General features: G+C 42.0%; 1 protein-coding gene across 3 annotated transcripts in view; it reads left to right on the plus strand.

Annotated features, from left to right (window-relative positions):
* The first annotated feature begins 4,154 nt into the window (after positions 1 to 4,154).
* The window catches only part of NCOA5 (nuclear receptor coactivator 5), a 31,299-nt gene continuing 9,965 nt past the window's right edge, over positions 4,155 to 25,488 (plus strand). For 2 of the 3 annotated variants that reach the window (XM_047852224.1, XM_047852226.1), the window contains exons 1-2: positions 4,155 to 4,298; positions 17,314 to 17,380. In XM_047852224.1, coding sequence (XP_047708180.1) covers positions 17,343 to 17,380 — 38 coding nt within the window. In that variant the 5' untranslated portion in view covers positions 4,155 to 4,298; positions 17,314 to 17,342. The remainder of the gene's footprint in view (positions 4,299 to 17,313; positions 17,381 to 25,488) is intronic. The other variant, XM_047852225.1, reaches the window with a different exon arrangement.

Consider the following 25,488-nt stretch of genomic DNA (forward strand, 5'->3'; position numbering starts at 1 on the left):
CCTGAGGTGGAAAGAATGTGGTGAATGTAGAGCCTGAAATGATACCAGTGGGGTTGCAGGTTGGAAAACAAGGAAGACAGTGCATAATGTGAGTCTGAATGGCAAAGTTCCAGATCATCAGGACCAGCTTTATCACTATCCCAAGGACAGTGGGGAGTGACAATAGATTTGTTGTATAAAAATATTCTAGCTATAGAAGAGAAAGAACTGGAGAGAAGAAAAGGTGAAAGCAAGGAGCCTAGTTTGGAGATAAGCAAAGAGGTGCAAGCTAGGAGTGCTGACAGCTTGAACTAGGTGGTGGTCAGGGCGGACCCATTCAAGAAACGTTAGGGGGAAGGATCTGGTGCACTGGATATGGGGACGAGGGATAACTCTGTGGCCGACTGTATTCCCTAAAGGTGGCCACAGCCTCATCTTCCACCCACAGGCTCTGCTCCCAGCGAGTCCTTGCTATTCCTCCCATTGAGTGGAGGGCCTTGAATATGACAAGCATTATGAGGCTATATGACTTCTGAGGCTATGTCACAGAAGGCAATACAGCTCCTGCCTGGTTCTTTCAGCCACTCTCCCAGGGCCCTGAGCACCATGTAAGCAGCATAACTGCTCTGAGATCACCATGCTATGAGGAAGCCCAAAGTAGCCCATGCAGAGACTACATGGAAAGACCCAGAGACTATGTGGGGAGAGAAAGACGTCCAGCCAGCCTCCAGCTGCTCCAGCCCCCCCTGCTGTTCCAGCTGCAGCTACTGTCTAACTCAGAGCCACAACCACTCAACCAAGCCCTTCCCGAATTCCTGGGCCCCAGAAACTATGAACAAGAATAAAATGCTTTTTTGCTTTACATCATCAAGTTTTGAATCTGGAACATTCATCCTTCAGATTCTGCCTCTACTGACTCAGCCAGTTATCCAGTTCCAACTCTCATTCTCGGTTTGAGTAATGTGTGAGAGACCCTGAAACATGGTAAATGCCTTTTAGGTATGTTATCTCTGTAATCACCAAGCCCCATGGTGTGTACACCTGGGAGGAGAGTTTTGTTGTTGTTGCTGTTGTTATTGTTAAGTATTCTACCCTAGACTCACTGAACCAGAATCTCCAGGAAACAATGAGCCAGGACTCGACCGAACTGTCCTACTCTCTGCCATCATCCTTAACCATTTTTATAATTATTATACTTGTATTGTATTTCTATACCCCAACATATGAAGGCAAATTTAGAGATGGATCCTTTGAGAATTTCATGTGAAGGGAGGGATTAATCAGATTGCCCTGGCAATCTGAGTAGCATAAAAGATTTATTTACCTGCTCTTTAAACATTTTCTCTCTTTAAACATTACCTGCTCTTTAAACACTCTCATAAGTATATTTCACTTGGCTCTGGAAACAAAACAACTAAATATGTGCTATCTAGAGTAATAATAATTGAAACTCTGTGAATTGTCTCCAAAAGAAAGAGATATTACAGAATCAATGAGGAGCCCTGAATTTAATCCTCCTATAAAAAGTGCTATATGATAGAGAAGAGATACAAAAATGGTTTGGAGCTGTTATTTGGTGTTGAAATAGCTTGGGGAAAGAAGGAATCTAATTTGGAATCAAAAATAACACATAATGTATGATGTGACAGCATACATCAAAATCAATGTTAATCAGATTAAATTATTAAAAGGGGAAAGATAAACCATGGTAACATTAGAAAAGGAAAATATGTATTTATTAAGTTTTCTGAAGGGAGGAAAGTCAAAAGTTAAAAATGAGTCAGCAAGGCTGTGTTCCTTCTAGAGTTTCTAGGGATAAATCTGTTTTCTTGCCTTTTCCAGCTTCTAGAGGCCTCCTGCATTCCTTGTCTCAAGGCCCCATCCTCCACCTTCAAAGCCAGTAGTGTAGTAACATCTTCCTCTCTCTCTCTCTCTCTCTCTCTCTCTCTCTCTCTCTCTCTCTTTCTCCCTCACTACCCCCTGCTTCCATCATCACATCTCTGACTCTGACCGCCTGCTCCCCTCTTATAAGGACCCTTGTGATGATATTGGGCCCACCTGGGTAATTCAGAATCCTCTTCCAATCTCAAGGTCCTTAACCTAATGACATCTGCAAAACACCTGTTGCCATGTAAGGGGATACACTCACAGGCTCCAGAGATTAGGACATGGACACCCTTCAGAGGTCATTACTCTGACTTCCACAGCTGTACAAAACGGTACTGACATTGATGGCTGTGTCATAGAGACTGGTCTCCCTGATGGCTGAAAGGAGTCTTAGAGCGGCTATTCCATAGTTCCCTGAGCCACTCCTTTCAACATACAACAGAACTTGTTGAGTGGGGATAGTCCCATTCTGATCCACTTTGTTGACAGAATCTTGCTCTGAGGAGCTATTAGCTCTTGTTGGGGTTCACCAGGAACTTAATATCACAACAAAGTCCCCTCCACTCCCACCCCAGTGTCCTGGGGAACAAGGACTCGTTGATCAACTCCCAGTGACATTTATTCTATTTATTCCACCTGTGAACAGAGTAGCCGATGAAAACCCAAGGGCCGCTGTTTTCTAGGGATGTCTCACAAACTGTGAACACAAACAAATCTATACAAAGACACAGACCGTGGGATCATAAGAAATCTATGAGCTGATGAACCTGCACGATGAGCTAAGCATGAATCTAAGAGCTTTGTGTATGATACTTACTACCTAATTTAACTTCACACTGACTTTATGAGGCACGTGCTATTCTTTTTTAATTTTTTTGTTTATTTATTTTTGAGAGAGAGAGAGACAGAGTGTGAGTGGAGGAGGAGCAGAGACACCAGGAGACGCAGATTCCTTAGCAGGCTCCAGGCTCTGAGCTGTCAGCACAGAGCTCGATACGGGGCTCGAACTCACCGACCGCAAGATCACCACCCTGGGTGAAGTTGGACGCTTAACCGAGTAAGCCATCCAGGCGCCCCAGAGGCACGTGCTATTATCATCCTTATTGTACAGATGAAGAAAATGAGCCATGATGAATTTTGTATTAAAGATCTAAAGACCAAGTGTATTTGTCCATAGGCATAAGGCACACCCTGCATTTGTCACAGGTGAGAAAAACTAGACAATACAATGCATCCCTGTTTCCTTCCTTCAAGCATTTACCTGTAATTACACACTCAAGTGTGATAATTCACCTATTTTCTCTTTCCACTAGGCAATAATCTCCAAGATAGAAGACATGGGTCTGCATTTGCTCATGATAGTGCTTTGAAAGTAGGTGTCTAATAAAGCATAGGGCCACCTAGTAAGTGTAAACATTCAATGAGCAAACGAGTGAAGGGATGAGCAAATGAGTGGTTGTCAGAGAAATCTGACTTCCCATAGCGTTCAAATTCCACAGCCACCGTGTTTGCTTGGCATGCACTGTTCACAAGGAGAAAAACTAGACCCCCACAGGGTGTGAGGCATTTCCTAACTAATAAAAAAGCCTACCTGATTCATATAGCAATAGCTGTGATTATAATATTTACAATCATGTGAGCAAACTCCATTCCCTCCGACAAATTATTCTGGGAGTTAAATGAACGATACAACATTTTACATGCTTCACAGTCAGCACCTACATTCCGTGAATTTTTTTTTTTGACGTTGAATAAATATTCCAGGAAGAAATAACTCGAAAAGAACCTGTGACTCTATCACCAGAAGCTGCCTCTTGCCAGCGAAATTAATAGGGTACACTGCCTATTTAAATGTGAATTTAAATAAAACATTTTCTCTACCTCTCTGCTGTCTTTGTTCCTTGAGATCCGGAGGTTGCAGGAGTATGTACGCTACTCTCCAATACACATATCTAACGGTGTTTCGGGTTTTGTTTCGTTTTATGAAAAACTAAATAAAGTATTTCAGGATTTAAGTGAGCCGTTTCCACAGTTAGAATGGAAGGAAGACGCTCCGAAGACTAGAAGAAAGGCGCAGCCTCTTGGGATCAGGGAACTAGGCCCGGGACCCATCCTTAGCGGGGGACGCCGTTACTAGGCAACCCCTAGCGTTCTCAACCGCCGCCCCATAGCTACTTCCTCTCTCTCATTGCTAAGGAGATCGACGCCCAACTCAGCCCTGCCGTAAACCCGCGCGCTCTTGCGACATTGCCGCGCCTGCCGCTGCGTGCGCGCCCTCTGCCCCCACTCTCCGCCCCGGCCGCCATTGCCTCGTGCCCGCGCCGGTCGGTTGGTGGCGCCTTTGTCCTACGGCGGGCAGGTGGGCTGAGGTGGAGGCGGCAGGGGCGGGCCTGAGGCGAAGGAGCGGCCGAGAGCCCGCCGCGCTGGTAGCGGTGAGTGCCGGGATGCGGTGGCCGTCTGCCGAGGCGTGGGGCTTGCGGCCGACGGTTGAGGGGGCCGGGGCCGGATGGGGAGGCTGAGGCGGGAGGGCCCGCTCGACGCGCGGCCGCGGCCGCGGCCTCGGCTTCTCTCCGGGTGCGCGCGGAGCTGCGCATGCCCGGTGCGGGGCGCGGCCTCTGGCTCCCGTCAAGCCCAGGCCCGGCCGGCCCGGGCGGCCCGTGGTGGGCTCCGGTCCGGGCGGCGCCGCACCGCGGCCGCCTCTCTGTGCGCGAACCGCCGACCGTAGTCCTCCGAGCTTCTCTGTAGGGTAGGGCTGCACACCCCGCGCCCCTTTCTCGAAACGGTGAAGTCGCTCGCCTGCGGGTCCTCAGCGAGTCGGTGGCGCAGGCGGGATTCGAACTCGGAGCGAGGCGGCCCGCCTCTCCGGGCGTTCTACGGGGCGTGCAGCGCCGTGCGGCGAACCGAGCGCTGGTCCCTGTCGCCGCCTCCTCGCCGCCCCTTGACAGCATCCTCGAGGCGCCTCCGTGTCGTGTGACGCCCCCACCCATTTTGTAACGCGGACCCCGGCCCCAAAGGACGGGGAAAGAAACTGTGCCCGAGGTTCTCGCGGAAATTAGCGACAGAGCCAGCGCCCCAAGTGTGACCCAGGGCACTCCGCTCCCGACTACCCGCCAGGGGCTTTTTTTTTTTTTTTTTTTTTTTTTTTTTTTTTTTTTAAAGACGGCGCTTCCCAGATTTCAGTCTCTCGCGTTGCACCTCTACGTCCGTGTACCATCTGTACTGCTGTTTATTTCCCAAATGTTAATTTTTTCCTTTGAACTGCCTCTATTTTCCTCCTTCTTAAATACATTTGTTTAAGGTGGAAACGTAAATCCCAAACCGTATGATGGAAAGCCAGTTATTTTTCCAATGCTCATAAAAAAAAAATAATAAATACCTGTCTATTAAAATAAACAGCGCGTCCTTGTTCCTGCTGAAATTATTGTGCGTTCCACGCTTTGGGAAACGCTGCCCTGCGAGTGTGGGGTTCATTGCGGTCCTGGCTTTCGCTCTGTGCACAGGATTTCTCTCTGAAGCCTGGCGGATTCCGTGAAATGCCCCCCAGGATCTTCGGGGGTGGTAACACGAGCAGCTTTCTCGTTGCAAACTGTTGTCGGTGTTGACCTACAAGTGGCAGTCCCACGGAGTTGCACGAAGCGTCGGCTCGAGCGCACGGGGTGTGCCGCCTCCGTTTTCTCGTTGCGTGTTGTGGTGTGGTAGCCTCCTGACCCTTTCTGCACCCGACGATGGAGCCGTTTGGGCTTTTGACGACTGTAGATGTAATGTTTTGTGTGTGAGTCGGTCTGGGTGTGAAAACTAACTTTCACGTTGCCTTTTTCCAACCCGTAAAACCCAAGCTTTTGCACTGTGGGTATTGGAGATCACGCGGCTATTTAACATGTTTCTTCCCATGTTCTGGTTTCTTTGTGTTTCTTTCAGCTCCTCTTGTCACCGTCCAGATGCTCTTTGAAACCTCTGGCACGATCTTTTAACCTAAAGCATAGAAACGGTAATTTTCCTTGTAGAATGTGCCGGAGAAACCGTATTTCAAGGCCCCGTGGAAGAATTTTTCCTAGGTGCAGGTTGTCCAATGTTACAGGCAGGTTAACACCATACGTTTAAGGAAGGCATTAGGCTGGGGCGCCTGGGTGGCTCAGTGGGTTGAGCGTCCGCCCTCGGCTCAGGTCACCACCTCGCAGTCTGGGAGTTCAAGCCCCGCATCGGGCTCTCCCTCCGCCCCTCCCCCACTCACGCTCTGTCTCTCTCAAAAATGAATATACTTTAGGGGCACCTGGGTGGCTCAGTCGGTGGAGCGTCCGACTTCGGCTCAGGTCATGATCTCACGGTCCGTGGGTTCGAGCCTCGCGTCGGGCTCTGTGCTGACCGCTCAGAGCCTGGAACCTGCTTCGGATTCTGGGTCCCTCTCTCTCTCTGCCCGTAACCCACTCGCGTTATGTCTCTGTCTCTCTCAAAAATAAATAAAACATTAAAAAAAAAAAAAAGGAAGGCATTAGGAGCTCCTTTTGATTTGCTAGGTCATATTGGTGAATTGTTGAATAAAGCTAATTAGGTCCTCCAAAGAAAGGGAGGCATTGATTGGTTAACTTATGTAAACAGCCTGTTCTGTTTGTAGTCAGTTCATAAACTTAATGTGTGAGAGAGCAGATTTACTCTAATTCATTGAAAGGAAACTCAAAAAAGTCTGTTCGGATCATTAAAGTGTTTCCTCAAGGGCTGTATTAAAAAAAAAAAAAATCCATACTCCTTGGGGTTACTTTGGTATGAGCACAATGTAGTACTTACAGAAGGCCAGAGTGATTTTCTTCACATTTCTCAGCGTTGGTCCTGTGTAGAGAAGACAGGAGAACTTTTTACTCAAGTCAGTTTCAGAACTTCAGCAAAAGGAGCCTCGGTCTCCCTGTGCTCAAAAGCTAAGTCCGTTGCAGAGGCTACAGGCGTGTGCTGAACAGGAGCGCCTGGTGGCTTGAAACTTCATTCTTAAGAACCGTTGCAAGCATTCCATCCCTGTGGCCTGCAGATGGCAGTGCTTTTGTATGGCTTGTTACTGCTGTGAGAATTACTGGAATTCAGTTGTGCTTTTAAGAATGAGAAACCGTTGGAGGAAATGTATTTAATATTCTCTTCAACTATCGTTGCTTCTTTGTTTTTGACTCCCCTAGAGAATGAAAGGTCTGTTCCTAAACTCACTATTACTCTTAGTGGTAATGAAAGCATACAACCAGCAGCACGTATGATTTACAAAGCAGGTGTACGTTACCAACGTGTTTGTTCCCGCCAATCTTGTGAGATAGGTAGGCTGATGTTGTATCTTCTTTGCGTATGAGGAAATAATGACTCAGGTTAGATTTCTTGCCCAAATCACATATTTAGTAGAACATATTCAAGGTATTGTTGAAGATAAAAGATTTTGTGGTCAAGCAAAATTGGGAAATTTTGAGATAAAGAGGTTAATATGCTAAACATGGGCGCTATAGATGTCCAAGAGAGGAAAATATCATTGGTGCCTTTCTCTTGCTATCCTCCTACAAACATCTTGGGTCCTAGTGTTCTCCCAAACCTGACTACTCTTTCTGCCACACTGTTTCTTCTCTATACCTTGTGGTTTACTAATGATTACCGTGTGTCTTTGAGACAAGTGCTTCTAAAGCTCAGTCAGCTTTTTTTGTGCCAAAAGATTTGTCCTGTCAACAGCATAGGCATTTGTGCAGACTATTTGGCTTAAGCAGAGTTAAACTCTCAAGAAGTTAAAAGGGCAGTGACCAACAGAAAATTACCCTCTATTCCACTTTCATTAATGAGAAGTGTTAATGAAAGGATCAGGGTAAGGCCACTGTCTGAAGCAGCAGCACATTAGGGAAATATGAAGTATACTGACAGCTAAATATATAATACCAGCATGCCTGCTGCTTTTTAAATGGTGGTTTTATTACCACCAGATATGAATATTTATAGGGATGGTCATTTTCATTCTTTATGCTTTCATTCTTTATCACTAAAAAAATAAGAGATAATAGGTCAGCTGGACGAATTACTTTTTTGTTAAGAAAATAATTCTCTTCAAAGAATCAGCACTTTTGCACACCATAAGACTCTTTTCCCTTTATTTCAATTCAAAACAACATTATTACTGACCTGCCTAAAGACCGACAACTTTAGGGAAAGATCAGGAAAACTTAGGTTGCATTGGAGAGCATTTATAAAGCAGTCTTATACCTTTATCTCTATAAAATATCTTGAGTGGTTCCCTGGTTTGGATCTAGAATTATTGAATTACTGAAGATTAGGTTGATCCTACAGTTAGTGGGCAAGCTTTGGAGAACTTTGAATTATGAGTAATTTGGCCTTAAGTGGATATACTTAATTATGCAGTTGGAGATTGAGATAATAATAACATGTATTTAGCATCAGAGATGATACAAGAAATTTATTTTTAAATCTCTCTTTGGAAATTATTCTTGATATCAAAAAGAAAAACTAAGAAAAATGTGATTCCGTTCAGTACAAAAACTTAAGATTATGAACTGAACCTTTTTTTGGAAAAGTTATAGTAGGACAGCATCAGAGTCACTAGAACAGCTAGTTGGAAATACATATCCGTGGATGCAGCTTGCCACCCCCTCCCCCGCTAACTGAACAGTCTCTGGAGGGGCTCTGGGGGCTACAGAATCTGCCTTTCAGAACCCACCCCTGCGGTTGTTACGTACATTAAAGGTTTGAGGACCTCTGATTTAGGCTTTAGAAAATGAGTTTTCACTGGAAATAGAAGTTTGAAGTAGATTCTAGTACTAATCTGTTCGTATCTCAGATTACTAATAGGAGTTAACAACTCTGGTTTATGGTTGTATACATTTTAAGCAAAACTGTAATTTAAAATGTTTTTTGGCTTGATAGTCTGGACTAGAGGTAATAGCAATAGTTAGAATATCTGTGCAGTTTTCAATATTATAATTCCTTCCATTCACATCAGTAGGATGATTTCACTTTCATGTGAACAAAGACAGCAGACTTACCAAGATTGCAGGTCTGCTTATTAAATTTAGGTTTGCTCCACTTTGCTTTTAGCGGTGTGGATATGAAATTCTGTGTGTGACCATTTTTCTCTTCTTGCAGAGAGATGCATTTAGATATGAAAACCAGTTGCCTCAGAAGAAGCAGGAGTTTCAGCCCCTGCCAGCAAACCAATACCAACAAGTCTAGTTGGCAGAATTTAGAGAAAACTTTAGTTGGTAGTTTGCCATTTATTAGCCAAAGAAGTGGATAATATGCTATCAAAAAGTGGCAAGCTCGAGGGGCGCCTGGGTGGCGCAGTCGGTTAAGCGTCCGACTTCAGCCAGGTCACGATCTCGCGGTCCGTGAGTTCGAGCCCTGCGTCAGGCTCTGGGCTGATGGCTCGGAGCCTGGAGCCTGTTTCCGATTCTGTGTCTCCCTCTCTCTCTGCCCCCCCCCCTTCATGCTCTGTCTCTCTCTGTCCCCCAAAAAATAAATAAACATTGAAAAAAAAAAGTGGCAAGCTCAGTGGTTAATATTTTTCTTGCTATTTCATAACTAGGTAATAGGGAAAAGACACGTAAGTTTTCAGGGTACTTTTTAAAATGGTCAGATGAAATCGAAGAGAAGGTGTTGGTGCACACTCCTCCTTGGGGAGCAGGGGCACAGACCTTATAATTGGATACTATCTTTAGTACTATGGAAACTTGGGTTGATGATTCCATTTCCTTTGGGGATAGCTATGTGATTATGTTTACTGTTTCCAGCGGTTGTACTTTGACAGATTTTAACCATTGTCATGACATTTTCTTTGTAACAGATTATGTTCATGGGTTATTACCCCTTGAATACAGGAGTTTAAAGAGGTTTCTAAATGGAGGATCTAAGTATATGTTGTACATAAGCTAAAGGGATAAACAGAATATGGTTCTCAAATACCTGCCAAGAATCACCTGAGAAGCTTGTTCAAATACAGATTCCTAGGCTTCATCCTCAGATTCTAAAAGTTTGCGATGGGGCCTGAAAATGTGTTTAACTATCTTCTCAGGTGGTGCTGATACATCTTCAGTAAAGGAGTGCAGTGTGAAGAGTGAAAAAATGTGTATGTATACAAATGCGGAGAGGGGAGATGGGGAATTGTTTACTGGATGTAAGGAGTTGCAGTTTTATGAGATGAAAAAGTTCTGGAGATCTGTTGTACAACAGTGTGAATAAACTTAATATGCTCACTTAAAAATAGTTAATATGAGGGGGGCCTAGCTGGCTCAGTCAGTAGAACCTGCTACTTTTGATCCTTAGTTCAACCCTCATGTTGGGTGTAGAGCTTGCTTTTTAAGAAAATAATAGTCAATATGATAAATTGTATATTGTGTGTTTTTTACCACATTACATTTTTTAAAAGATATTAGAAGAAAACTAAGGAAGGGTGCTTGGTTGTCCGTTTCTTCCTGAACGGTGGGTTTAACTCATTTTTGTTAGCTATTAATTACTGACTCTGGCCCTCAGTTTATTTTATATCCCTTTACTGAAGATAACCTTTTAAATATTTGCCTCGTACCTGAATAGGCAATATTTTTAAGGTGTGAGGTTTAAATACTCTTGCCTGCCCCCCCCCCCCCTTTTAGATAATATACATACAGTAAGCCTTCATTAGTTTGGCTTCATTGAGACTCTGTTATGGTAGCTCAATTTATATAGGCCCTCTTGCCACCAAGCTCTTGCTTTTCAGTAACAAAGTTTTTTGTGACCTTTTTCCGATTCTGGCTTGCATCTGTAATTCCTCTTTTCTTCCTCTTATCCCCCTACTCCCTACACTAAACTTCCTATAGTATTTCTAATTATGTTCTTCACGCCATTCCTTCACTTTTGCATGTGCCAAATGACTTCTCTCTTTCTGGTAAACTCCTATTCATCTTCCAGGACTCAGTTTAAATGTTACTTTTAGGCCATCCCTGCCCCTTACTCTTTCCAGTCTCCTCTCTGTCCTGTTCCTCTCCCCTGCGACACCCATGTACACAGAGTTAGGCCTTTATTATCTCTGCTATAAACCCATTTTAGATTATATTATGATTATCTGTATGTGTCCTGCTCTCCTTTATTAAGCAGCGAACTCCTTTAAAGCAGAGACTTTACCCTTTTTATTTCCATATGTCTAAGGCATGGTACATAGTACATAGTAGGCCTAGATGCATTTGGTGTGCTGGTTATGAACTATCCTTTCCAGTTTATTAATTTAGTTCTATAAGGATCTCTACTTGTACCGTTTAGTTGAAATTTTACCTGTGTTAAATAAACCTATACTTGAAATTTTTTGTAGCTCAGACTATTTTACTAGTTTAGATTAGCTCAATCTTTGTGAATCCAAATTAGTGAGTTTTTTTCTCTTAGCTGATGTTCTCCTTGAATCAACATAACCAACACAGGTGGAATATCCACTTCATCAGATTCAGAGAAATCAAATGACTTGACTAACCACATCCCACACACACACACCAAGTAGAACTAGAACTCTGATATGCTGATCCCAGGCAAGTGTTCTTTCCTGAAAAGAAGTAAAAGGGGTAGGAAATTAAATGTTGGTAGAGAATGTTTGTCTGAAGTGTTGAAGTGAATAGAATATCAGTAGCAAAGCCAGAAACATTGTACAGTTGACCCTTGAACAACATGGGTTTAAACTGTGTGGCTTCTTATGTGCAAAATTTTTTTTGGTACTGTAAATGATTTCTTTCATAACATCTTTTCTCTAGCCTACTTTATGGTAAGAATACATTATATAATACATATAACATACAAAAATATGTGTTCATCAACTGTTTATATTATCGGTAAGGCTTCTGGTTACCAATAGGCTATTGTTAAGTTTTTGGGGTCCTTGGGGCTCAGTGCCCCTAACCCCTGCATTGTTCAAGGACCAACACTGGTTTGAGGTGATAGGTGGGTGTCTGGGGTACTTAAACATTGGAGTGACTAGCATAGACTGGGCCTTTTCCAGGTTCTATCAGTTTGATCCTTAGCAAGTGTTCATAATGGAAACCCTGTCTTTCCACTCCCTGTTGGGGCAGCATAGCATAATGTTTAAGCACTTTGGTGTCTGACAGACCTAGATTTGAATCCTAGCTCTGTCTCCTGATGATCATGTGACCTAAGATAAGTCATTTAATTTCTCTAAACTTCAAATTTTCTCATTCACAAAATAGAGATCATAATAGTACTTAACTCCAAGAGTTGTAGAAAGGATTGAATGAGGTAATGCACATAATGTTCTTAGTTCAGACTCTGGGACAGAGTCAGCATTCTGTAAATATAAGTTATCATTGTTTCCCCCGTTCCTATACTGAGGAATAATAATCTAATACAGTTAAAGATAGAATAATTATTTTAATTAGAGAATGAAGGAGATAATCAAATAAGAGGGAATGCATGGTTTTTAAAGTGAGCTTAAAGGGTTGATTTAGAAACCACAAGCAGAGCAGTCTCTTATCCTTAACTCATTATAGTATAACTGGTTATAATATTCCTGATGTTATACCGTCAACGTCATCTTCACAAGTATAGTTTAAATGAGAAGTGCTGTCCTTTCCTCTCCCGATTTGGGGCATTTGATGTGTGATAACCACTTTATTGTCAGTGTGATTTTCCAAGTGGCATTATCTTTATAATCATATATTTTCAATTTAGTGGTAACTGATTTTTAGGTGGTTTCAGCTAAGGCTTTGGAGAATTTTATTTCATTTGTAATCACTTGACAAAATTGTGTAGGCTTCTGGATTCTTTCAACAGCCAATGGTGGTAGTGTCACTAAGTGCAGCGATTCATACTGCACTTATTTAGCGTAGTCTTTATGGTTTTCCATTGTGATAGCTTGTGATAAAAATTGATTTTAAGGGGCACCTGGGTGATTCAGTCAGTTAAGCGTCCGACTTTGGCTCAGGTCATGATCTCACAGTTCATGGGTTCGAGCCCCACGTTGGGCTCTGTGCAGACAGCTCAGAGCCTGGAGCCTGTCTTTGGATTCTGTGTCTCCCTCTCTCTGTCCCTCCCCTGCTCTCACTGTCTTCTCTCTCTCTCTCTCTCTCTCTCTGTCTGTCTCAGAAATTTAAAAAAAAAAAATTAATTGGTTTTAAGTTGAAAGGAATTGATTTTATGATAGTACAATTAAAGGGGCACCTGGGTGGCTCAGTCGGTTGAGCGTCTGACTTCGGCTCAGGTCATGATCTTGCGGTTCATGGGTTTGAGCCCTGCGTCAGGCTCTGTGCTGACAGCTCAGAGCCTACAGCCCGCCTTGGATTCTGTGTCTCCCTCTTTCTCTGCTCCTCCTTACATTCCTTCTCTCTCTCTCTCTCTCTCTCAAAAAAAAAAAAAAAAATTAAAAAAAATTTTTAATAAAAAGAGCAAAGCAGCTCTTGGTGCTGTGAATGAAACATGCGTTTTTATTTATAGCATTATACAAAAACCATTGTGTGAACCTTGTCTAGCATATTAGTCTAAAATAAAATTGTACATTAGGCATTGTGTTGTTCTTTGAAAGTTCTTTAACCCAGTCTTTTGTGACTTAAAACAGCTCTGCCACTTCCTCTGTGACATCATGTTTTCTAGATTATTTTCTAATTTTTTTCCTTTTATGTAGATCCCTTCAGTTGGTGTTATTTTTCTTGTCTAAAAATCCTTACCTGAAAAGTGCTTTTAACCATTTTCAGAAAACCACTTAGAAAATATTCAGGCCAAAGTACCTCGTAGTGATGGTGATTTCCAGTGGTGCTCACATTGCTAGTATAGTTAACAAAGTATAGAGGTACCAACCAGGCCGAGGTGAAAGAGGCACTAAGAGACTGACTTTTGATCTTACAGGCATTTGGCCAGAATGAGATAGAGCAGGAGGAGAAAGAAGCATTAAAGTTTCCACTACCCTCTTGTTGGTTACATTTTCTCCCATTATGTTCCCTACCTAATGTCCAGAAAGGTGCCCAAATTGTCTTTCCTTCTTTTTTTTCTTTTCCTTTACATTAATGTCATTTCTATTTCCTTGGCATAGGACTATATGTCTCTGAAAGGATGTAGGAAGAAAATAATCTGATTCAACTAATTAATACAAAAGCCCTCTTTCCCAGTCCCAGTATTTGCATTTTCAAAGAGAAACTTGTTCAAATGAACCTCCAGCCTCCCAGTTGATGGGTTATTAAGTTGTATAACAAAAAATTGTAAAAAAAAAAAAAAAGTAATGGGGCAAGGGTTTTTTCCCTTGACTTTTTAAATCTTTGCTATACTGTCTGATCAGCTCCCTGAAGTTATTTGTACTTTTGTAGCTTCTCTATTCTTCCTGTATTTCTGAACTCATAGGTTTTCCAGAAGTTCTGGGTGACCATGTGTTAGGATGTTTTGTGTATTGGGATTGGTGGTGACGATAGTTTTGTTTTCATAACTCTCACTGAAACCTGCCCCCCAGCTCTCCTGTAACCTGAGCAGCCCTCTTGGGTGGCACTGAAACGATCAGAAATTTCCAGGTCTCATTTTCTCTATAACTCATCCAAGATGGAAGTATAAGGAACTCTTAAATAGCTGTGAATAACCAAACACTTGGCGTAAGGGAAAAAAGAAAATGGTCTGAGAGTTCTCTTTTTTGCAGAACATAAGTCACATCATCAAAGTATAATTGCTTTAGACTCTTCGATGAGGAGGCAAATTACAATCAAAATTATTTAAAGATACAATAATCTTGGGATGCCTGGGTGGCTCAGTAGGTTGAGCGTCCGTCCAACTCTTGATGTCAGCTCAGGTCATGATCCTGGGGTCGTGGGATTGAACCCTGCGTCAGGCTCCACACTGAGCATGGAGCCTACTTAAGATTCTCTCTCTCCCTATGCGCTTCTCCCCTGCTTGTGCATGTGCTCTCTCTAAAAAATAAAAATAAGTAGGGGCGCCTGGGTGGCGCAGTCAGTTAAGCGTCCGACTTCAGCCAGGTCACGATCTCGCGGCCCGTGAGTTCGAGCCCTGCGTCGGGCTCTGGGCTGATGGCTCAGAGCCTGGAGCCTGTTTCCGATTCTGTGTCTCCCTCTCTCTCTGCCCCTCCCCCATTCATGCTCTGTCTCTCTCTGTCCCAAAAATAAATAAACGTTGAAAAAAAAAAAAAAATTTAAAAATAAAAATAAGTAAAAAACAAAAAGATAAATTATTCTTGAATTTTAAATAATATTTCAAATAATTACAAAAACTTTTCACTAACTTCAAAGTAAAATATTTACCTCCTTCAGTCTAACTGGAACCAGTTTTGCCCCAGAGGTATGTCATACATGACTGCTTTGGTCTCTGCAGTCCTATATGTAGGTGCTCACAGAACAGGATATAATTACACAATGTAATAGTCCTTTTCATATCATATGGGCAAATTATATGGCATTGATAGAAACTTCCCTACTAAAAGAGTACCCTATGTTCTGTACTCTAACATAATCAATGTTCAAGTCAATCAATGTTTAGGTGAGTTTTCTTTATTCACAACCAATTAATAATATATAGAATCCTACTGGGAGTTACAGTGTTTATTTAGAAGAAATCTTTATACCACCACCACCACCCTCAGTGTATTCCAGAGATACTCTGAAAACTACCTCAACAATCGAAGAGATTACATTTCTCTCTGAATCATAGTCACTCCATATTAAAGAGCAGACTAGGTCAGTAGGCCCTTCTGAACCTGAACTGATATTCTTCACAATTACATAGAAGAGAGTTAGGTGTTCCCTGTAAGGCCTATCATTATATAATGCGTAATTCAGATGTTCATTAACTTTGAGGGTTATAAATTGCGAAAGTGCCACTTGCCATACCAAAGCCATGATCAGAGATTATAGGCCAAGTCCTATATAGATATTATTTTCTGATTTTTTTTATTAGTAGTTCATTTATTTCTGTTGTTGAGTAGTATTCCATTTTATAGATATAACACATTTTGATTATCCATTCACCAGTTGACCGACGTTTGAAATGTTTCCAGTTTTGAATATGTTATTATGTATAATGCTACTATGAAAGTTTGCATATAAGTCTTTGTGTGGACACATGTTTTCATTTCTCTTGGATATATAGCTGGATGATAGCTTGTGTCTGCTTAATTGAAAATGTGAGAGGCAGTTTAGGGTGGACTGTGCTTCTCTTACTGTTTAAATTTATGTTACCTTCAATTTATCAAAAGTCATTCTTCTCCTAGACATAATAGAAACTCTGACTTAAAATGGAAGTGAAGATCGTTCTCACTTGAACGGGAACTCAAAAGTTGACAAATAGCGGGGTAAAGTCTGTGCCAGACCTCTTAAATTTCTGGTTATTACTATAGTCTCTCACACCATAGGACTCTGGTTGGAATTTTTTAAATACATAATTACAATTTTAAAGCACTCTAATTATGTGAGTGCTTAATACCATTTAATGTCATTAGATACACTACTAATCACTTAATATGGAACAAGGGGAACAAAACTACACCATAGCAGGACACAGTTTTATTTCTTCATTCAACTAAAGAATGAAATTATGAATGAATTTATTCATTTTTAAGTCATATAAAAATTGGTCTGTGTTATCTTTGGACATAGATGGGTACATTTCTTTAGATACTTCATCATTTCTTTCTTATACATGGTGTTTTTATTATTCACTTCATTTTTGCAAAGCAGATTTGTATTTAGCAAGCAGGCTTTAACTGCACAAATTGGCTTTTCTAAGTAAGTTTGTACGATTCCACTGTTCTCCCTTACCTAGTTGTAAATGCCAGTCTTCTCTAATGAAAACTTCTTATGTGAAGTGTTTTGTTATCTAACCCTATTATACCAAATGCCAATTCTTATTCTTAGCTACTTATCTGTGAGGGCTATAGATGTTAACATATAATATACTTTGTTTAGGAAGAAAATTAATTTCCTACATGTCATTCTGGAAGATTCTATCTAATGGGATGCAACACAAGGCACATTAAAAGTAGGCCTGCTTCATGGGATATTGGAAGTCTTAAGACAGCAGGGTCCAGTTGTTGCTTCTTTGTCACATAAAGTGGAATTATTTGCCTTTGTTCTTTTTTTTTTAAACTCTCTCCTCTTTCTCCCACTCTCCTTCCCTCAAAAAAGAATCTTAGAGCTGGCTCTCCAAGAGTTTAGAAGACAACCGTTTCCCCTTTTGGAAGGGGCAGTTGTTAAGTTTGTGACTTGGCAGAGTGTTAAGCATTGACATAACCCGTTTTATACAAACTGTGTCAGCTAGAAAACTGAGGGACGTTCCTTACGAAACCGTGACAATGTACTGCCGTAACTTAATAAAAATTGCCCAAGTGACAGTGTGTCTGCTGAATGGATTTTCTTACACCATCTGGTTGTCATTGTAGTTTTTTTGTTGTTGCTTTCATTTGAAATGTGCTGATGATTTTGTTTTTATTCCGTAGCATTGAACAGATGGGTTGATTATTCTTTTCAGATATTAATAAGGCAGCGGAAAGAAGAAATATGAATACGGCTCCATCAAGACCCAGCCCCACACGAAGGTAAAGTACCCTGAAGCAGTGAGTTACCTTGGGAGAGTTGGGCTCTGGGGAGTTAAGCCCAACTTCGTACATCAAGGGTCTTTTCTTCCCCCCAACAAATCAGAAACGCTCAAGCAAACAATAAGAACATGAACCTTGTGTGAAAGGCCTTGCTGCTTTTTTTAAACATACATCAGGAGATGCAGAGAAGCTTTGTGTTTTCGGTGACAAACCCAGCAAGTTCAGCCTGCAACATGAGTTGCAGGCAATTGGAAGAGGATAAACCTCTCTGTCCCCAGCTCACGTGTCAATGGGAGCCTCCACAGCAGGAGGAGTGCCCCGGGGTCGTTGGTGTGTGCTTTGCTGCACTGCAGCGAGCATCAGAGATTCGACTCTTCATTCCACATGGCTGCCGGTCCAGATGTTAACCCAGGTTTATGGAAAGTGCTGCTTGAGAGATTGCTGCTGTGCCTGTGCTGCACATCCCCTGTTTGCTCGCATGCTTGGGTTACTGTTCGAGGGGAAATAAAAAAGGGCAAAAAACACTCCAGCTCTCAAAAGTCTCCCTTTTTCTTAGCTTTTCTGGAAATAAAAGGCATTTCCCTAATATATTCTTTCTTCTAATATATACAAAAGAGGTTGTCCTGATGTATACCCTTGAGATATGCATTATATTGGCCCCTTCTCTCAAAGAAGGGTCTTAGTAATGTTGCCATTTACATCAAAGATACAGTCTCCAAACTAGCAGATGCAGTGTGTGCACTTTTGTGTGGATTGCAGGCAGATAGGCTGTATTTCATATCTGGTGTCTCTTCATGGCCCAAATGAATACTCAGTATGGATTTTGCTTTTTCCTCTAAGTAAAAATACCAATTTTCCACAATAAACTATATACCTAAACTATATACCATGATAGACTACGTTTCCTATAATGAACTGAACACTGCTGAGTACAATGAATCCTAGTCTGCAATGTACTAGGAGCTCCACAGGTCACCCGGGATATACCCAACTCACTTACACATAACATACAGCTGTCCTTTGAGACACCTATATTTTGTTACCCACTTATAGGAAAGAATGGCTGCTGTATGTTTGGTGTATATCGTCCCACTTCGATGTGAAGGATGGGTATTTTCTACGCTAGCAGGAATAGATTATACACGACTGCTCGGCAGAGTTCAAGCAGATTGTAGCAGCAAGGTGGTGGTTTCAGTTGGATTCTTTGAGCACTCTGCCGGTGCAGAGGAGTTGAATCTGACACCACAACTATAGCTACACTATAGCTGCCACGTGGATGCCCTGGCCCTCCATTAGTCTCGCTGCAGAAGTGAGCATATACATTGGCATTATGTCTGTTGTCTTTAACACCATAAGGGATGCCTATAGCTTGCAGGTAAATACTGTGTTGGTTGATTTTGTGGGTATGTGTGAGCATCCCGAAGAACTTAAGTGAATCCTGTAGAACTGCAGCAGTTCCGTATGATGTCTGCTTCCATTATGCTGCATCAGACCATACTGGAGATGTTAGGAAGTCCCATCTGTGTTCCTCATTGCCCCAGTAAACATGGACTACAGAGGGCTAAGAGTTTGCATCTGACTAACAGTCAGAAATATGGGGCTTCCATTGGAAGCTGTGGTTGCCAAGTGGCTTAAAAGGAGATAACAGTGTGTATCCACTTTCCAAGGAGCTCTGATTGTGTTTCTGGACTAGGTAGCTTACCAGAAGGAATATGAAATTGGTAACTATGTAGACCCTGACTCCACTAGTAAAATCCTCTCCACTCTTTCTTTTCCCCACAATACTTATAATCTCTAGACAATATCTGTGTGTTTTTTCAGGCAAAAAAAGAAAACAAAAAACAGACCAAAATAACAACAAAAAACCAAGACACATTGCAAAATACAGAGTAGTAGATTGATGTCATCCTGTTAATGACACTTAACCAACTGCTTTTAATATTTCCAATTGATTATAGGTATTCAACAAACATTGGTAGTGTTGGGGAAATAACCATCTCCTCTGCTTGGAATCCAGTATAGCTATTGCCAGGACATTAAGTTAAAAATGCCACTCTGTAATTTCATCTGTAATGGAAAAAACAGCTGTATGCTTTTCTTCTTTTTTTAATAACATACAAACAATGTTAGAGGGGGCCTTTTAAAACGTTCTCCCTACTAGATACATACACATGATTCTTTTAAAATCCCCCCTTCCTCAGTAACAGTTTCTAAAATGAGATTATTTGGGATATAGATAGGACAGTAGCTTCCTGCTTTTTTTTTTTTTTTTTTTTTTTTTAAACAATCATTAGGAGGCACAGCTAGACTAATTCAATTTCCATCAAAAGTCAGTCTTCCCCCTTGGTGCTGTGTCCCTAACTGGGTTCCTCAGCATGTTATTTAACGTGATGAAGTGTCATACTGTCATGCTTATTAATAAAGTTCAAGGAAGAAAGATGTTCGCATTTAATAAAATCTATTCTGAGCCCCATCTCAAACCTGAGCAGAGAGTCCCAGTTTTTTACCTTTAAGAATAAAAATGTAAAAACTCTAAAGCCAGGGGTGCCCGGGCGGCTCCGTCGGTTAAGCGTCCGACCTTGGCTCAGGTCATGATCTCGCAATTGGTGATTTCGAGCCCTGTGTCGGACTCTGTGCTAACAGCTCAGAGCCTGGAGCCTGCTTCAGATTCTGTGTCTGCCCCTGTCTCTGCCCCTCCCATGCTCATGCTGTCTCTCTCAATAATAAATACACATTAAAAAACATTTTTTTAATAAAGAAACTCTAAAGCCAGAAAAATTGAATATTCAAAACAGAATACTAACATTTTGATCATCGTACTGATCATGTGTTGTCTCTTAAGGTGTACCAAGAGGGCAGAAATAAAATGGAATAAGTAGGCAAGATGGATGACTAGTGAGCCTGGAAGAATCTAATCGTTTCTTCAAGGGTGAACACTAGATACCACTCTTTGGGTGCATACTTCCAGTCAAAGCCTTGAAGTAATTCCAGTCTCTTGACAACAGCCAAACTACCTTCATTTGGCAACCCTAATCATTTGTGTGTCCCCTGCCATAGGGAATGCAATGTTTCCGGGGGGGGAGGGGGGGGGCGTGTATTTGTGGCAAATATTTCCCTTAAGTTGTACTTTTATGTCTTCGGTGTTGCTACTTTTGATAAAATAGTTTCTAAGCATGCTGGCGAGACCTTCGTAACACCTTGTTTTGCTGGACGTTAACCTTGAGTGTCAAAACACCTCCGTATCTTTGGGAGTTTTCACAGGATTGTCACCTCTTCAAACGTCTCCGTAAGCCACAGTTCTGCTGGCATTGCTCTCTGTTCAGTAATGTGCCTCCCTGATGACTCCAGCTGTCAGTGTGTAGTTCTAACAGTATTGGTCCAGCCAAGCACAGAATGGCTGCATCAGGGATCCCTGCTCCGGATCAAATTTCGGCCTGAATTCTCATCATTTAGCCCTTGGACCGCCTCATTGGACTCTTGAGCGCATTGCTTAGTTACCACGTAAGTTGTCTAGCTTTGGTACTAGGCGCTGGCCTTTACCTTCTTTAAAGACTGGACCGTGATTCTGACTGTACCTCAGATGTTCTCCGTTTCTATCTTCAGCTCAACACCCTGGCAATCCAGGTCTTGGGAGCATACCCCGACACAGATGTGACCTCCAAATGAGACGCCGTATTTCCTAAATCTTCCTGCCTGGCGTAAAAAAGAGCAAATAGAACTAATTTGTTACATCAAAAGCTCTGCAGAGAATTTTTCCCACGTATTTGTTAAGGATGTTAGGCCTGGTGCCTCTTTGGTGAAGGTGGTCCAAGATCGGTTCCTCAGAAATACCCTAGCTGTAGACAGTTTTCTTACGTGGCCCAAGGTGATTTCTGCATATTCACGGCGCTGATTCCTCTGATGACCACTTGCTCTTGGGTATGAGACAGCGCTAGCTCTAGGTGAGCCTCACAAGTTAAGATACCAGGCACTAACACTTAAAGAACAGCCGTCGATTCTCAGAGCAAGTGCCACCTCCACCGACAGAAAAGTCATATTTGTGCTCGAGAAAATCACCAGTGTGCTTCCTAGGGAGAAGCGTGGACACTTAACAAAATTCGGATCTGTGAGGTGTGATACCTCATTGCACCCCATATCCTGCTGTCACCTAATGGCAAAATTCCACACAAGTCTGTTGTCTCCGTTTCTCAGTAGCACGGAGCCATCGTGGTGGGGGATCGACATCACACAGCAGCCAGCCGTTTAGATCATGATATTTGTGGACAGTATCTGTGACAGAACAGAAGTACCAAGAGCTATTGGAGAATTTTTTTTCAGGAGTAAACAAAAAACTGGCCCTCCCAAGGAAAATATTCCATTGAACAGAAAGGCGGAACGGAGATGCCAACAAAAAAGGACCGAGGTCTTTCTCCGGAATGTTCTGTGGAGCCAAGGACAAAGAACACCATCCTGGGCTTGAGGTTTCATTCTCTGGAGGAAGAAAAGCTCAAAGTCCATCGTGCTCTTCCAAGATGGTCATTTGTCGTTCTTACTCTGTAGGCTCTCAAACGCCTAGTGCTCTGCGCACCTCTTTAGTCCCCAGGAAGAGAAGCACTTCTACCAGAAGCGCATCACTTGCCACCTGAGCCATGGCTTTTCCCTTCACCCACCCTTCCCTTCCCTGTCACGTGTTTCCAAATGATATGACGATATTTCTCTCAAGGCAAAGAGCACTTGGCTTTTTTTCCCAGCTGAATAGATGAGAAATTTATAACAGTTTTAGTAGTGTTTGTCATCTGCCTTCAGTTTGTGGACTCCAGTGCTGAAACTTCTCTAACTGGTTCAGTTTAAAGGTTCGGTTTCATTTTAGCCTCTAGTGACCTGGTACCTAAGGGTACACTGCATTTGGTCTAAGTAAAACACCTCTGGTGCCATGGGATGAGATTGAGCCTTATTGGGCTCCAGAAACTTGCTTTTAACCCACTTGTTACCTAAGGTCACGCATCTTGTTCAGGGGCTTCGTCCTTGCGGCACTCTGAATCCTGCACGCTGTACCTCCCTTTTGTTAGCTGGTTCTTGTTTTGAGAAAGATGTTGGGGCCAGCAGCAGAAGCCCTTTTGTTCTGGGGAATTCTTGATTTGGGTCCTACAGTGACCCTAAAAGGTTTTTTGTTTTTGTCTCCAGAAGAACAGCTTCTGCCATACTGCTCATCTTTTGGAGAAAGGAGAAAAGCTTTGCCTTTTCATTTTAGAGAATTGTTATCTTCTCTGTTCCTATTTCCACCATTCCTTTGGTTCTTTCCACCTTGTGAATATCATCTTTTCTTCATTTTACCCAGAAGGCAATTGAGGGGGAATTAGTAGTTTTGTTGCACATGGACTTTAGATTCATTGAGGGAAAGGGAGTGCTTGCCTTCTCACACTGGAAGCGTGAGCCGAGACTTTGGGAATCTCGGGTTATGGTCAACCTCCAGGGATGGACTCTGACAGGTAAGTAAGGCACTTTAGTGGATTCAAAAGAAGGAGAGTGATACGGCCTTTACAGTTATCCTAAGGCTGTGATAATGTGCTGTGACTCGGTGTTCTTATCCATATCCCCACCCCTCATTTCCAACACCCAAAGGCTGTGTGTGTGGTCTGTGGTCTGTCAGGTTCATGATCTCTCTCATCCCTGATTGCCAAGAACACTTGAAATCTGATTCTACCTCTAATGACTGCTTCCAACTGCTCCCCAAGGCAGGTTTATCTACTGATCATTAATCCAAAAATACTTAATGGTTGTCCCTTCCCATAGAATCTTGAGTGTTTGCCCACATTATATACTCTAGCAGATGTTATACATGTGAGGAAGATTATATGACCTAATAAAAACCAGAGTAAGAATCTTGGTCAGTCTGCACTTTAATAGGAAAACTGCTTAGTACCTCATTTAAATTCCCTGGTCTCCCATATGTTTGCTCCCACAAATCAGGAGTACTTGTGAGCCTTAAAATGTATGACAAGGACTTTTCATAGATGCAAAATTGGCATTTAAATTGGTTTTGCTGTGCCCTTGTGGATGAAGTGGAACTGAGGCTCTCTACCAAGCTGATGGCAAGGCATCATGATGGCTGCCTAGTAATGTGTGATCATGATAGATGACGGAAGTATAAACGAAACAGGATGCCTGCTCATGAGAGGCTTATAGTTCAGTTGGAAAATTCAATTCATTAAACGCTGAGCTCCGTGCTGTCGTCCTAGGGATCCAAAGACTTCAAAAGAGCTTAGTCTTTAATAAAAGCCATGTAAACATAATTACAGAATGGTGTGATAAGTGCAGCGACAGAAATATGTACAGGAGCAAGGTTCATTGCACATAGTCATGGAGCATTCGCTGCATATGCCAGACATTATAAACCTACATAGTGGGTTTATAGTAGAGAGTCACACTGACAGTCATTGTCCTCATGGACTCACAGTCTGACAGCAGACATTAAACAAGTAAATGTGTCGAATTGTGATCAGTGACAAAAACAGTGCTATGAGAAAACGTGGCCAGGATTTAAGGGCAGAAAGTAAACTTTTAGACTGTTAGAATCAGGGATAAGAAACATTCATTGTGCTGAGACATAGAGAATGAGTGCGGATCTGTTTTTGCTGCTCAAGTAGAGGCATCAGGAAAAGCCTTGGCTAGTTCTAGCTGAAAGGCCAATGTGGCAAGATAATGGTGAACTTGGGAGGGGAGGGGACAAGATTGGAGAAAACAGCCAAGACCATGCAGCACCTGCCCAGCCTTAGTAGAGATTTTGGATTGAATTCTGAACACTGTGGGAAACCAGTAGAAGGTTTTATGTATTTGAAAGATCACCCTAGAATAATCTGGAAAAAAGATTAGAAAAAGAGGCAAGAGCAGAAATGGGGAAATCTTTCCCCACTTTAGAAGTCTCTTGCTTTGTTAGGGAAAGATTATTATGAGTTGGCCTTTAGTGGTATTAATGAAGGTAAAGAAATGGGCAGAATTGATAATCAATTTCAGAAAAAGAATGGACAGAATTTGAAAATATGATTGGAAGAGCAGTTGGGACTTTGGAAGAGATGACATTCAGTTTCCTAGCTTGAGCAACAGTGTAGGTAGATGTGGCATTTATCGAGATGGAGAGGACTGGAGGAGGAACATATTTGTTGGGGAAGTTCAAGAGTTTAGGGCAGATTTTATGGAGGAGGTAATCCTTAAAAGTAGGTCAAACAAGAAGACATTGTTGTAAAAACGTAACTATATCAAGATGAGTAATAGAAATAGTAAGTGTTCTAAGCATTGAGCAGCCAGAAAGATCAGCAGTTACTAGGGAGATTAGAGAAGACTTCTTGGACGATTTGAGACATGAATTTGCCTGTGAGGATTGGATGATACTTGCATTAAGTGCAAGAAAAATATTCCAAGTTGAAAAATATGAACAGAAATCCTGAAGCAGATAAGAATCATATGAGTTAAGTCATAAGGACAGACCTGAGGGGGTTGAATCAGGAAATGGGGGAGGGATAATAGTTGGAAAGTCCAGATTTGTTATGGAGGGGTACACAGAAATGTGATCGTCAAGCCGTGATTGGCAACAGGTGGAAATTTGGATGGTTAATCTGATATTTATGTGTAGAATGAATTGAAATCTGGAAGATTGGTTTTTGGTTTGTGTTTTGGAAACTTGTTCGTACCGAGCATAAAAATAAGGGTTTGGATTGATGAATCCAGGGGGAATGAAAAGGAAAAATGAACAGGATTCAGGTGACTTAATGGGGATAGGAAAGAAAGAATCAACGTTAATTTTCAAAAACTTAAACCTTGGTAACTAGGAAGAATGAATCTCGGCAGAAGTGAAAAAGTCGGGAATGGGACTGAGTAAGAAATGGGTTGAATAAGAAGTTTAATTTTAGATAGGTTGAGTTTCCAGTGGAGTGGAATGTCACATGAAGAATATTGAATGAGATCAGCACAAATATGTCTGTGACTTCAAACACTGTTTAAAAAGAGGGGAGGGAACTGGGTTCTGCATTAAACTCAGATTAAGAGAGACCACTACTCAATAACTATGTTGAAAAGACAGAAGCTGAGTGTTCTTCTACTTTACTGTGTGTGTATCATATTGTACTTTTTCT

This window comes from Prionailurus viverrinus, chromosome A3, assembly GCF_022837055.1.
Source record: "Prionailurus viverrinus isolate Anna chromosome A3, UM_Priviv_1.0, whole genome shotgun sequence".
Classification (NCBI taxonomy): Eukaryota; Metazoa; Chordata; class Mammalia; order Carnivora; family Felidae; genus Prionailurus; species Prionailurus viverrinus.